This window comes from Simochromis diagramma, unplaced genomic scaffold (assembly GCF_900408965.1).
Source record: "Simochromis diagramma unplaced genomic scaffold, fSimDia1.1 OVJJ01000776.1, whole genome shotgun sequence".
NCBI lineage: Eukaryota > Metazoa > Chordata > Actinopteri > Cichliformes > Cichlidae > Simochromis > Simochromis diagramma.
Window position 1 is genome coordinate 536928 of NW_024387296.1, and position 14967 is coordinate 551894.

At 39.4% G+C, this 14967-nt stretch overlaps 1 protein-coding gene and 1 long non-coding RNA gene across 4 annotated transcripts in view; one reads left to right on the plus strand and one right to left on the minus strand.

Moving 5' to 3' along the window:
- The window catches only part of LOC120716468 (CD226 antigen-like), a 31797-nt gene that overhangs the window by 8069 nt on the left and 8761 nt on the right, over positions 1 to 14967 (minus strand). The window contains exons 4-5 of one of the 2 annotated variants that reach the window (XM_040004008.1): positions 3763 to 4140; positions 2317 to 3531 (exon numbers count right to left, since the gene is read on the minus strand). The exons of the other annotated variant lie outside the window; for it this stretch is intronic. Of the exons in view, the coding sequence (XP_039859942.1) occupies positions 3368 to 3531; positions 3763 to 4140 (542 nt within the window). The 3' untranslated portion in view covers positions 2317 to 3367. Of the gene's footprint in view, positions 1 to 2316; positions 3532 to 3762; positions 4141 to 14967 lie in introns of those variants that run through there. 2 annotated transcript variants of the gene reach the window in all.
- Positions 5996 to 8804, plus strand: LOC120716482. Of its 2 annotated transcripts, none has more exons than XR_005691931.1 (4): positions 5996 to 6046; positions 7121 to 7212; positions 7936 to 8093; positions 8522 to 8804. It is a non-coding gene; the product is annotated as an uncharacterized LOC120716482 (long non-coding RNA). The 2 variants fall into 2 exon arrangements; XR_005691930.1 differs by having other exon boundaries at positions 8519 to 8802.

A 14967-nucleotide genomic window follows, 5' to 3' on the forward strand; every position in this document is an offset into this window, starting at 1 on the left:
GCTTCTGTCCTGTGTCACATCAGCAAACACTAGAGTACCAGTGCCACTGACAGCCATGTACTGTACGCCCAACCCTCAGCCTCAGCCGTGTCTTACAGTTGATGTGGTTTGCTTTGGATCATTAACTGTTTCACACCTTCCCCATACTTTTTCTTACCATCATAGAGGTTGACCTTGGTTTCATCTGTTCAAAGAATGTCTTTCCAGAACTTTGCTTTTTTCATGTTTTTTTTTCTTTTTTTTTTTTTAGCAAAGTCCAATTTAGCCATTCTGTTCTTGAGGCTTGTGAGTGGTTTCACCACTTTCACTTTCAGTGAACCCTTTTTATTTACTTCCATGCAGTCTTCACTTTATGGTAGATCTGGATATCAACACACCTACCTCCTCACCTTTCCTTCTCAGTATGATAGATTTTGCAACGCCTAATATTTTAGCAATTTATCAGATGTTTTTTTTTTCGGTGTTCGAATCTTAAGGATGGCTTGTTTCAGCTTCATTGAGAACAAAAAACCAAAAACCAAAATTTACGTCAATATCCAAATACATTTGGACCTAAATGTAAACTTTAGAATCATCTCTCAGTGTACTGCATTAATCAGGATTATTTGAATGTTATTCTTGGTAACGTTTGCTCTTCCTGAGAAATCAGTGGTTTTATTTTATTTTTTTTATTGTCTGATTCCAGCTCAGACAAAATCTGCATCCGCAGGTTCAACAGCTCAGAAAAAGCAACATAGACATTCAATGAAGACTAAAATATTTAGTAACGATGTTTGCAAAGCTTTATTAACAATAAACAAGCAAACACACATAAAAAATAAATAAACAATATGTAAATGACGTTTGACATATTCAAAGTAACAAACAGACTCAAAGGTTTAAACTTTAGTAATAAGAGAGGCAACATCTGACTCTGCAGCTACTTGGAAAATATTTCTTTCTTTGGTTTGATTTCATAATGACTTAATTACAGGTAGCAAATTGATCCCGGACATTATACAACTAATGATCCATCGTCTATAATCCACAGAGCTTCACAGTGTTTGTGTTCTGTGCCTGTAATTACTCTGTAACAGCTGATCTCTATATGAGAATTTGTTTGATTGTCACAAAAAATCTTCACTCATTTTCAGTCCAATTCTTCTTACTTGAACAATTTCAAAGATATTTTTTTTCTGTGTTTGCAAAGACACTTAACAGTGACCTATGAATCATTTAAGCAGCTCCACTGCTGAACCAGTGTGTGTCTAAACACAACAGACAACTTGGGCACTTTGTTATTAGTACCAGTCACAAAAACACACAATTTATTTCCAGAAATAGCACAGTTGCATAGATATAAAGTAATATATTTGCACTAGACAATTGAATCCCCAAAAACTTGGTATATCTTGGCATCATGTGAAGTGCGTCCTTAAAATTACTGTGGAAACTGAACAAGAGTAGGACAAAAGAAGATGCAGCAGGCCTGTTTCTGAAAGTCATGTCCTTAAGAACTAGAAACAAAATGGTAAATGGCCTGTATTTATATAGCGCTTTACTAGTCCCTAAGGACCCCAAAAGCGCTTTACACATCCAGTCATCCACCCATTCACACACACTGGTGATGGCAGCTACATTGTAGCCACAGCCACCCTGGGGCACACTGACAGAGGCGAAGCTGCCGGACACTGGCGCCACCGGGCCCTCTGACCACCACCAGTAGGCAACAGGTGAAGTGTCTCGCCCAAGGACACAACGACTGAGACTGTCCAAGCCGGGGCTCGAACCAGCAACCTTCCCATTTAAAGGCGAACTCCCAACTCCTGAGCCACCATCGCCCCAAACCCAGCAAAGACCTGACAGAGGACAAGAGATGCATCTGGACCTTCAGACGATTCATTTACTGCGTGCTGAAGTCTAATCACATTTGAAAGTTTTGGTTTAAATATTCATCTCTACACCTCTTGTAAAACAGGATGGAGAGTCTGTCAAGGTTTGGAGCTGCATTTCAGGCAGTAGTGTTGGAGATCTTGTTAAAAATGATGGAATTATGATTCAATAAACACAAGATTATAGATAGATATCATTTTATTTCAAACATGCAAATATAATTGAAATAACAAGAGAAAAAAAAGAAACTTGTCATGTAAATATCTATGTCTACAGAATATGTGTGCTCGAAAAGGAGTAGGATGAAGTTTACACTTTTCCTGTTCCCACCCCCTTATTTCAAATTTCATTGCTTACAAATCCATATCCAGGATTCAACATTATTTGATCCATATATGTTGAACTATGTACAAGTCTAACACATACACAAATAAAACCATTTTCAGCACGTAAACCAGAACAACAACAAACTACATTTTACATAAACTAATCACCCTGTCTTTAACACCCGCTTAATCTCTGAGTTTACAGTATATTAGAATTTGATCCACGATGCAATATACCATCAAGAAAGTATTTGACTGAAGTTAAATTCATTACTCAGCATAACAATGATCCCAAACAAACTGCATTTGCAGTAAATCTAAACCATATCCATCGACCATGTAGTAAAAGCATAACTGGAGAGAAAAACACACAGTGGAAAACTATGAGTCATGCATCGGCCTCCCCAGAGCCCAGAGCGCAACATTAATTAAGGAGTGTGGGATCATCTTAGCAGAGAACAAAAGGCAGAAACATCCAAAGAAAAGCTTTGAATATCCTGGAGAACTATTCCTGAAGACTACTGAAATACAGGAAAGCTGCCTGAGCGAGTTCAGGCTGTGCTGAAGAATAAAGGCAGTCATACTAAATACAGACTTTCTGCTTATTAGAACTGTACAAACTCTGGTTTCACCTTATCTGCTGCATTTACATGTGTGCTTGTTTCAGTATATCGCTGCACCTACTTCCACTTTTCATAGCAAAATATAATGAAATAAAACTTGGTTTAGGATGTAAGAGTGTAATCTTACTACTGCTAAAAACTAACAATTATTATTATGTATAGTTTTACAAAAACCTGCTCAAAGGTCGAAATAAATTACATGTAAAAATGTTGTAAAATCTTAAACTTAATCTAATAGGCAGCATCTTATCTTATTAACCTAGAGAATAAAATGAATGTTTATTCTTGCAGGACGTCATCATGTAGAGTCTAAACCCACAGATTTTAAAGAATATCTGTGTTATTTTTTTAATTGTTGCCAGTCTCAGGCTGACAGATCAGCAGCTCCTGGTTCTCAACCTGCTTGTATTTCTTTTTTTAATTTGCATATTGGGCAGTTGAACTCCATTCTGCATTTTACCGTAGTGATGCAGGCTTCTCTTACCAAACATCATCATCATCAAAAACACTAAAGACATTTCAAATATGCTGCAATTACTCAGGAGGCTACAATGGATCCTGACTCTGCTGTTTATGTTTTCTGTAGATTAAAAATCCAACAGCAGCAGCAGCAACAAGAAGCACAGCAGAAACTGACAGACCGACGATCAGTCCAACAGATCCATCCTCCTTCCTTCCACCTTCATCTTTGTTGTCTCCTCCTGTCTGACCTGCAGGTGAGAAACAGGTGTGAGGTGTCAGGTAGGTGATGAGTGAAGAACAGAACAGAATCCATTTCCTCTTCAAACTGCTGTCAGACATTATCTGCTGCACTCTGATCACATCACTCAGACCAGCTGCTTTCTACAAAGTCTCATCAACAACATCTTTAGAAACAAACATCAACAACCAGGAAGCAGCTTCACCTCTGATCACACACACACTCAACTCTACTCACTCACCTGGAGGAACGACAATCAGTGTGATGCTGCTGAATGCGTTTTCATTTAAAATTGGTTCTTTGATTACAATTGATTGATTCTCTCTACGTTTTTTTTCTGTCTTGACACGACACTCGTATGTTCCAGTGTCATTAATCGTCACATTCTTCAGAATCAAAGACACGTCTCCATCCTTCATCTGTCTGTCCTGCAGACCCACCCGGTCCTTAAAAGATGGATGCTGTTCATCTGGATCAAACAGGTTATCTCTGTAAAAAAGCACATATTGTGTCTCCAGGTCAGCTCTGTTCCACTCTACACCTATGATGATGTTGTTATTTGGAGCTCGACATGGCAGAGTGACGTCCTGTCCAGATTGAGCTGTGATGCTTTTTTGTTCTGAAAGAGAAAAAAAACAGAGCAGAGAGGTTAAAGGTCAAAGTGCAACTGATCACTACTTCAGCAGCCAGATGGAGTGAGGAGTGTATGCACATCTATTAAATTATAATACATCCGTGCACGATATACATTAAAAAAAAGGAATCAAAAAAATATTATTTTTATTTTTTATTAATGCTAAAGTACACACGTGATCATTATGACAGTAAATGCTGTTAATATCACACAGTACCACTGCACCCCACCAATAAAGAGATCTGACCTTAATCTGTTATTACTGACACAAAAGTCAGTAATAATCATTATCACTCTGCATTAACAAGATGTCTTCATACAGTCAATTGTGCTGTTATTTTATTTTTATTTACCTACTTATTTTTCGCTGCATAGAATTTGAGTAGTGCTTTTTTTGTTAAAGCTCCCAAATCTTATACAGGGTCAAAGTTAGTTTAATTTTAAGTCGGAAACTCAGAGGGTTGAAGGGATGCTGCCTCTAACAGTATCTAGAATAAATGAGTACATTACTGTGGATGACAGTATATAAACACTTATACAGTGAAATAAGTGAAAGTGAACATAATGTGTGAGAGAAAGCAGCCTCTCATTATAAGACACTGTGAGTCTCTGCATGCTGCCTTTATGGAGCTACAGCTGTTTGTATACACTGAACAAAAAGCTTTATATAGAGGCATTTCTTTACACATATTATCTGTAGAATGCCTTGAAATGTAAACAATGATTCTGACGTTTTTTTTTTTGTACAACCATTTAAAACATTGGGACAGATCTACAGAGAATCAGAATCAGAATCAGAAAGGGCTTTGTTGCCAAATGTTGAGCAGGTTTACAACATTAGGAAATCGCTGCGGTGGCATGTGCCACCCTAAAATAATCTGTGGCACTAGAGGTGGCAAGAGATCATTTTAAGGTGGCACATGCCACTCCACCTCTGTAGATCGGCCTCTGGCTGTATGCTGACTCCTGAAACTACAACACATTACACTTCTTTGTCTCTGTGCTGGAAACTGCACCGCTAACCAAGCGGGTAAATTCACTTCTCCGAACCTCATGACGTTTACACACAAACAGACAAACTGATTCAATATGAAACTACATGTAAACAGACACTCTGAAACTAAATGTTTGGGAAGTAACATGTAAACCAGACTGATGTTTATTCCTCTTCATCTCAGAGGGAAACACCGTTTGGTTTATAAACCTCACCTGCAGAGACAAACACGAAGACACCGACAAATCAGCAAAGTCGAGCAGAGCGACGCAGACATTTCCGTGTTTTCTGTTTTTGACGATCTAACCCTTAGTTTGTTCTAAAAGTTTGAGTCTGTTGGTATTTTCAGTTAATAACAGAACGAGAGTTTTAAAACTGACTACATGAGCTTTAATTTAAGGTTTAAATAAAGATAAAATATTTGTTTTTCAGCCACTCGTTCAAACTCCACACCTTCGTTTTCTAAGAAAAATCGCGTTGGAGTGACGTGTGCTTACGCTGCGCTGTAGGACTAAAAGGTGAGATTTTCTTTTTTGTAATAAACTTTATTTAGAACAATAGCAATGTCTCAAACAGACACGCGAAATATTGAATCATTCAGAACAGTATATCACACCTCCTTTTCCTTTTCTCCCTATATATATATATATATATATATATATATATATATATATATATATATATATATTAGGGGTGCAAAAATACACAAAATTCGGCTGTTATCAGTCCATACAATGGGCGTTATTAGCACAAATCAGTCCCATAGATATGGGCCATCTCCTGCTAGATTGTTCAGAAGGTTGTTCTCATCCATCCAGATGGAGGATCACTAACAGGAGCGTGGAAGACTCCAGAATCCACTCTGGCTGCAATCCGGTGGATATGCAGTGTGTACAGGTAAGACCATTTAAACGGACAGCATTTATAGAATGACTATTAAAAGTCAGCGAGTGTCAGTAATGTTAATGTGGTTATCTTAGTAATACACCGAGTGCTAATATAACAGCTTTAAGATGCATTTGTAGATATTATTACGTGTTTTACCGTCTTTATGGTGCTAGCTTAAAGTTACGGTGTAAACGTTAGCTTATATTGGAGTAAAGCTGTTACTGGTTAAACGATGTTAGCACAGAAATATTAGCTTCTGTCATGACTGATGAAGTTACTAGTTAATAAAGTTTCCAGTAAAGTGATTAATCGCAGCCACAGATTGACAGCAAATATCTCGATTAGCTTCAGTGCATCTGTAATAAATATGTGCAAGTTTCAGTGCTTCGTTTAAACTGTATGATACTTATACTGACCCAGGGTCAGTGTAAAATACAATCCTAGCTGTGTGAACAAAGCCTGGCTCCTTTAATCCTGCATGACAAACCTCAGGATGCAGGTTATTATTACTCTTTCCTGCTGGCACACCTGTCACACCTGAGAGTCAGCTAGAAACTTACAGTGACGTGGACATCATGCAAAGACTGCCAGACTCTGTAATACTGCAAATGATCAGTGACTCAGGTTATCACTAAACTTTAAACGGCACCTCTGTGTCTCTGTGTGCTGAACATCTAGGATTGAGTCAGGCTGCATTGACTGTGGGACTTTAATGTGCTAAAAGCAGGTTGAAGACGGCTCAGAAACATTTGAAGATTAAAATTTAGCATTATGGCTGCTGGTGGTTTGTAAAGCCTCTGCTCAGCTGTATTTTTGTTACTAATTTATGTTTGTTGTTGTTTAACACAGATTTCAGAAGAGCAAATATGCTTAATAGTTTAACTAGATTTCATTTGTCAGTGTGGGACTGCTGAGTCACCGGAAGAACTCATTTCATTCATTCTCCACATGATGTTCATATACAGAAATGTTTCACAGGAACTGATTCCTCCCAAAGGGTGAACTAGTGTGTTTCCATAGATTACCTCTGTATGAATGTACTTCTTAAATGAAGGGAAGTGTTTGTCCTTTTTTGTTCCTCAGGTACAGTACGTGATATCAAGGGCAGGCGGTCAACACTGGGGGAAGACAAGAAGCAGACGTACTTCCAAGAGGGAGCTGCAGTGAGGTCAGAGGTCAGAATCTGAAACGGCTCAGGTTTATATTTTAGAGGTTATAAAAAATCAAAATGTATTTATAAAGAAACCTTTAAATAATAGTCATAATTATGATTATTATAAGAAATATCAAACATTTAAGTGGATTTTCTGTTACACATATCGTGTTAGCCCTGCGATAAACTGGCAGCCTGTCTTTGTCCTGTATCAGCTGGGATAGGCTTCATCCTCCCGCGACCTTGAATTGGATACATTGTATTCCAATTATGTAATCTGATCATTTACAAACTCAAGGTATCTAATCAAAATGTAAGTAATAATTATAAAATGGGAAAGCAGAAATAAGTGTGACATGAATGTAAATGTGTTAGCTGACATAGAGGACAGCTACATGCAGTCTGAAAAACCTTTGTTGTCAAGTTTGCAGGTCTATCAGCACGAGACATTCTTACATAGAAGAGACGTTAAAGTCTCTAACTCAGTGAAGCATTATTGGTCCCGTCTGTTTGGATAAATATAGTAAGTTGATGTATGTCCATTTATTGACACATTTTCTTAAGTGCTTATCCAGTTCAGGATCACAGTGGAGCTGCAGCTGGATATGTTCAGTAAATAAACCTTACAAAAGTTAACAATAAACCTGCATCCATGTACGTTGTTGTCCACAGGATGAGAAAATCAAACTGGAAGACTGTGGAACATGTTAATAAATGTATGTGTTTATGCCTGTGTCTTTCACAGGAGGCGCTGGAAGGTTTCCCTAATAGTTCCTGGTGAATCAAAGCAGAACCATAAAGGTTGCTGGACTGCATGATGGCCTTACCCCTGAGCAGTCATCCTGTTAAAGGAGGAACCAGTTAGAAGCTGTTTTCAAAGTAGCTGAGCAGATTTCATCTCAAGTAAGCAATTAACTGTTTGTTTATCTGTTCTGCCACTTAAAGAGCATTTAAGGACGTCGTTTGAGTGTCCAGTTGAATTAATTCTACTGGCTCTCATGGGCATTTGTTATTATAGACATATTTTTCATGTTCATCCAGCTATTTAGTAAATTCTATCTATTTAGTAATATCCGTCAGCTATAAAATGTAATATAAATATAAAAATATCTAAATATCTCCTGTCCTTTATGTTTTAATGATGTAAGTCTGTTATCGTGTTACATTATCATTCCTCACATATCAATGAGATGCTGTACAGTACAATCCTACTGACACAGCAGAGGGATAACGACAGCTATTCAACATCGTTGCACGACACATTCGAGCTGCATGATGCAGACAAAGTGACTAAATCATCTTTTTGTGGTTTATTGTCTTCAAACCAGCAGACAAAGCTGATGGCAGAAGATGTCGGAGAAGAACTTCAGGCCGTGTACTGAAAAGGTCTTTTTTTCTTGTTATCAAAAGGCATTTGGAGTGACGGCTTCTACAACTGGTTGTGCTAAAGTAAAGCTTACAGTCTAAGAAATCACAGTGTTGATATTCAGCACAAAGAGAAAAGCTCACTTGTTTGAATTTATTTACAATCATAGTTTTATAAATTCTGACTGTAAACATCTTTTACAGCTTTGATATTGTTTGACACTCGATATCAGGTGATCAGGTTTAATTTAAAGGTTTCTGTGTCCCAATGAGCCATTTACACTGATCAGTGTTTCACTTTAACTGTAACACATTCATTATTTAGATTCAACATTTCTAAGAGAAATAACTTAATGTAAAAAAATGGCAGCCCTCAGGTCAGGTTTATAGAGATATATGCATGCATTATTAAATTTATGTATCCCAGATAATTGTTATTCATCTAGTCATGGCAGACCCACCCCTTCCTCCCAAGTTAACTGCAACCCAAAAGAACTAGTGGTATTTGTCGAATTGTCCAATTTAAGGTCCTCCTCCAGCAGCAATTTATCTTTAACAACACTGAGATTAGCATTAGCAACAAGTTGATCCTGAATCATTTCACCCTCCATTATTCCAAAACCACATGGCACAGCTAACGCTCTGAGGGTGGCAACATACTGGGTCACCGTTTCATCAGCCCGCTGAACTCCCTGTCTGAATGTGTGCCTGCATGCCACTGCATTCACTTTAGGGACAAAGTGGTTTTCAAGCGCAGTCATGGCTTCAGCAAACGTCGTACCTTGATTCGGCAGTGTGTAGAACAGTCGTTGTCCCTCTGGTCCCAAGCAATGTAATAAGACGGCTCGCCGTCTCGCCTCCGGCCATGCATCTCCCGTAGCATTTATCACTAGCATGTAGTTCTCAAAGAATTTGCGCCACGTCATAAACGGTATTGGCGGCTCACCCGCATGTTGCAAAAAGGGCGGTGGGCTCGGTACTGAAGCGCTCATCTTCGTCGCCAATTTGTTGGGTGTGTAATCAGAACCTTGTAAACACAACACCCAGGAGCATCTTCCTTGGAGGGCTCAACCCGGGGTAGCAGCCATGGCCTATTAATGGCTCTGTTGGCTCTTAGGTGACGGTTTTCCTCGTCCCAGGGGAGGGTCTGTGCTGACGGACGTGGGTTACTGACCTGGTAGCCTGGCTGCCCCTGGGTGGGTCCGGGACGGGCGTGGGGTTCTGGGGGCGCTCCGTCTCTGGGCTGGGGCCCTGGCTGGGAATTTAGAAATCATAAATCTTCTAGTTTCTGCTGATGCCAATAAACTGCACTCTTACCACAAACAAAGCAGTTTTTTGTAAGAGTTGGATGCATTTCATTAATGATTTTGCTGCAAAATGCAAAACAATAACAAATGTTTTATCATTTTGTCGATCTCCTCTGGTCTGAGGTGCTGGGGGGACCAGTTAGAAACCAGCAGCTGGACGTCAGTGGTTGGACTGGTGGACTACTTCAGTGAAGAGTAGACGACGTCTGGCTCTGGTTTAAAGTCTGAACACAAACACACACAGTTCAAACAACAGGAAACATGATTACAAGCTTTGTAGTTCCATCAAGACCTCCAACCTTTCTGCATCACACACAGTCCCAGTTCAGACTTTACTGGGAACCAGTTCAGATACAAATCACACTTTAGGTGCCTGTTTGGTTCACAGAACTGAGCCTGGAGCCCACAGAGCTGCAACAATTTGTTAAGCAAGTGCATTAAGTCACATTTTAAAAGATGAATGATTTGCTGCTTCCAGCTTCGCTCTCATATTTAAGCAAAGTTTTCGTCTTATTATTAGAGAATTTTATTTTTTTGTGAAAATGACGCCACATATTATGACTTTGTATCGACGGCTTCCCATCAGGATGCACAAAGAGGGTGAGAGTATGACCTCAGACCTCTACAGCTGTGCTGAGCACCCTGCTCCATACTTTCTTCTCATACCACTGCGCCCAGCAACACATTCATCAGATTTGCAGTTGACTCACGGTGGACGGTGTCATTTCTGGGGACAATGAGTCTACCCAGCGACTGTCTCAGTGCTTTAAAGACAACAACTTGGTCCCCAAAATGTCCAGGACACGAGACAGGACCATTGACTTCACTGTGATTAAGCACGTAATTATCAGCAGGAACTGTGTGGAAAAGGTCACAGACGTCCAGTTTCTGGGATTTTACAACAACAAGAGTCTGAACGTGTGGTTAAGAAGGCAAAGCAGAGATTTAACTTCTGCAGGGTCCTCATGAAGAATATTATCCCCTGAGACTCTTTATTTTTTCTTTTGTACTTTCTTTGTTCTTTTGTTCTTTCTTTTCAGATTGCTTAGAACTCTGGCTTCTAGCAGGTGCTAAAACAGAATAATAATAATAATAATAATAATAATAATAATAAGTTCAGACTGACAAACTGTTGGATGTCAGAGGTTTGAGGACACTCAAAAAAACAACAACAATTGAGTTCGTTACACCAGTAAAGTTAGTGAATTGAAGGAAAACATAAGTTGTTTTATTTATTAGCAAAGTAGAGCTAGAAAAATGACCAATAGTTGTTTTTAAGCTTAAAAGCTGTTGCATGTGCTGTGTACATGTTCAAAATTTGACATAATAATTTAAACTGGAAACTTGCAAATTCTGACTTCACCTGGAATACACTGATGTGGTTTGGTTAGCTTAACTTGATGATGATGGTTGGAAACAGGGTGAGTAGCTAGCTTGTCTGTGTCCAACATTAAAGAGCCAACCTGATATCATGGCAAAGCGTGTAATAGACACTCCGACCCACTGTGTCTATTTCACGCTTTGCCTCTCCAAAACATAAAATGGGCACGCAAGCAGACGTTCCATTATCAGCGAGGGGGAGATAAAATATTTAAAGGACAGAAATCAGTAGTGAATAAATAATGTATAAAGTACATTTCTGGGTACTTAGTTGCACAGTTGTCTTTTTTGAAATGGACACAGAGGACCAGCATGTCTGTTACATATTTTGCCTTAATACTGGGCTGAAGAGCAGCTGTACCTGGGCCTCCTTGTTCTGATGGTTGTTTGTCCATAACCGACGTCTTCAGTTCTCACTGCTGAGTAGACCACAGCTGAATAAATGTCTGCAGAGTAAACTATTAAAATCACTGCAGGTACAACAGTTCAGATGTTATTACACAGGAGCTAAAGATGGCTAAAACATTTTTATAATTTGTAATCTTGCATCAAAAAGACAGAAAATAATGATTTTTAGCTCATGAAGACCAGAAAATGTGTCCTGCACTGAGCCTCTGTGAGATCTCAGTGGACCTTAGTTCTTCTTAGTTTGCACAAAAATGCATTACTTTACAATAACCACAACTTTAATGATGTTCTGTGTTGTTTTCTCATCTTAACACCTCTGCTGAGAAACACTGAGTGACCACAAAGAACTGGAGGCTGTTTCTGAGAAAGATGCAGGTGGACGACCACAAAGCTGACACGTTTTCCACTGCAGACTGACACTCTTCACCACAGAGCACAAAGCAAACATGTTCTCACAACATGAACACTATTGTTAGACAAACCAGGAACACCTCAGTGAGAACATCCACAGATACAATAAACCATAAACAAATGTGTATTAAAACTCAGACAGCAAACACATGTGTGTCCAGTCAGAGCTGCTTTGAACACCTACAGCTCACTTACAACACTGATAATGTTTTGTGGGCCAGAAAGTCACAACAAACACGAGTCTGAGCCGACGCCATCAGTTAAAGTCAAACTGGGCCTAAAGGAAAACTGCAGTTGTGTCACATTTGAACCAAATATACATTTCATATATGAACTGTTGCATATGTAAGTGATACTTCTGCGACATAGAGGTGAAATATGTCACATGTTCATCAGCAGATTAAACAAACCAACTCTCCCACTTGGTTTATATGATGAACACAGTAATGCAACATGAACAGTAACTACACTGACCTCTAGATTCACTATGACAACAGTGAGATGACACTTATGAAAAGCCAGAGTCACATGTTTCCTGTTTCAGCTGTTGACTGGCGGTTTGGGAGCAGAGTTGTGAGAATCATCATTATTTTTGCTTACTAGGTGAATTTTACAAACAGACCTTTGACCTCACATTCAGCGAGAAAGAGAAAGCAACAATACCTCTTCTTGGTTTGATTGGCTGTTGTGGATGATTTGATATTTTGATGGTACTGTGTATGATCTCATCTTCTCCATCTTCTTCTTGGAAAAGATAGAAAACGGAGAATAACATATATTAAATATCTAAACAGAGATTATATTTAAGAACGTTGTTACTGTGATCTTAATGAATGTGAACTTTATTCTACTAAACAAACTCAGACATGAAAGATCAGGAAGTCTGAGTCTCACCTTCAGGTTTCCTGTGAACACATCGTCTCACCAGCAGAACCAGTAACACCAGTAGAACCACAACACACACTGATCCAACACATGACAACACAGAGAGAACAGGAGGAAGAGTGATGTGGGTGGAACCAGGAGGAGGTGTGGATGTAGGTGGAGGTGTGGATGTAGGTGGAGGTGTGGTGTTGTGTTCCCCTAAAACAAAGCAAACACAGTCATTAAGTTGTCGTCACATTGTGAATGTTGAAAGCTGCAGAAACACAGACAGGTGAGTGTGTCACCTGTGACAGTGATCCAGCTGGATGGAGACTCTCCATGACCGCTGATGTCACACTTGTAGAGGCCTTCATCAGACCTGGAAACATGCTGGATGGTCATGTGACCTGTAGGCTGCTTCCTGATGAGGGAGCCATCTTTATAGAAAGCAGCTGGGAGGTTGGAGGGAGTGGTCTTTGTTTTACAGAGCAGAGTGACGTCATCTCCCTCCATCACAGGGAGGACAGGACTCTGCAGGATCACTGATCCACCTCAACACAGAGACAAACTACAGCATTTCATCCATTTACACAGCTTCATCAACACTAACTCCACACACTCAGCTTACCAGTGACTGTCAGGTTAACCATGTTACTGATGGCACCCTCTCTGGACTCACACCAGTAAACTCCACTGTCGTGAGGTGCTGTTATACTGATGTTACAGGAAGAACCACCTATTCTCCCCCACCCATCTCTTCCACACTGAGTCCTCTGTTGTTTGCTTGTGTTTCTCCTCAGAGTCCATCCAGCAGAGCTGTCGTCCTCCTCACAGCTCAGAGACACAAAGTCTCCTTTAAAGAACTGAGAGCTGCTGGGACTCACAGTCAGACGAGCTGTGAGGGTTAAAAAAATATGATATGTTAGACATAACACAAGTATGAAAAGTGATCTGTGCTTTATCATTTATCTCATCAGTTTTACTGAGTTTCATTCTGAAACATGACCCCAATCAGGTCATATCAGTGAGCATTTCTCAGGTTTAAACTGTGACAGAAGAAGGTTACTGACCTTGGTTTGTTGTGCAGCTCAGCAGTGAGATCAGAACTAAAGAGAAATGACACTCAGGTTGATTTGAGGTGAACATAAAGAACAACTCCACACAAACAGCTGACAAACCACTGCAACCAATCTTGCCCTCCGCTCTATTAAAAAAGACTTAATATTTTCACACAATAAATCAATTTTCTAATTGAGAGACAAGTGCCAAGCTGGCAACTATAACTCTTCCAAAAAAATAAAATGTTATACAAAATATATTAAAAAATCAACATCATGAAAAACAAATATATTTTATATGCAAGTCATTTCAATATACATTGTTTTAATGTACATTTCTTACGAGAAACTAGTGATATATCCTGACTGAACCATGATCTGTGAGAGACAAACCACTGCACTAATTTTTGTGTGGATTTTTACTAATGGAGTTAATAATGGGATTAAAAAAAACAGTGTTTAATGTGAAATCGTTTAGTCTCGTTTCAAACAGACCAATGAACATCATCGTTGTACCTGAGATATGAACATAATGGGTGGTTTATTATATGTATGTGCAGGGTGTTTATACTTTGACTATGTGTAAACACTCTTTTACATTTAATAACCCAGTAAAGTCATGTGCCTGCTGTCCAGCTGTGTTCATATAAGGAGTGAATTACAAGTGAAAGTTAAATGAAGTACAAGAATTCAAACAAACACAGAGATTCTACTTACAGAGCAGACACAGCACAGATGTTTCCTTCATCGTCCTTCTCACTCATTTGAGCTTTTTTTCATTTCTGTCACTGACACCAAGTAAAGCCCGCCCTCTTCCTCTGAGCACCTGCTTTTCTACTGGTTCAAACACAGTGAGGTCAGTGTGTGTGTGTGTGTGTGTGTGTGGACGTCCCCCTCAGTGAGAGAGGCAGATATGAGCTGAAACACAGGAATCAAACCAGGGACGCTGCTGTTATGGAGCTGAACTGGAACCATTCAGACACT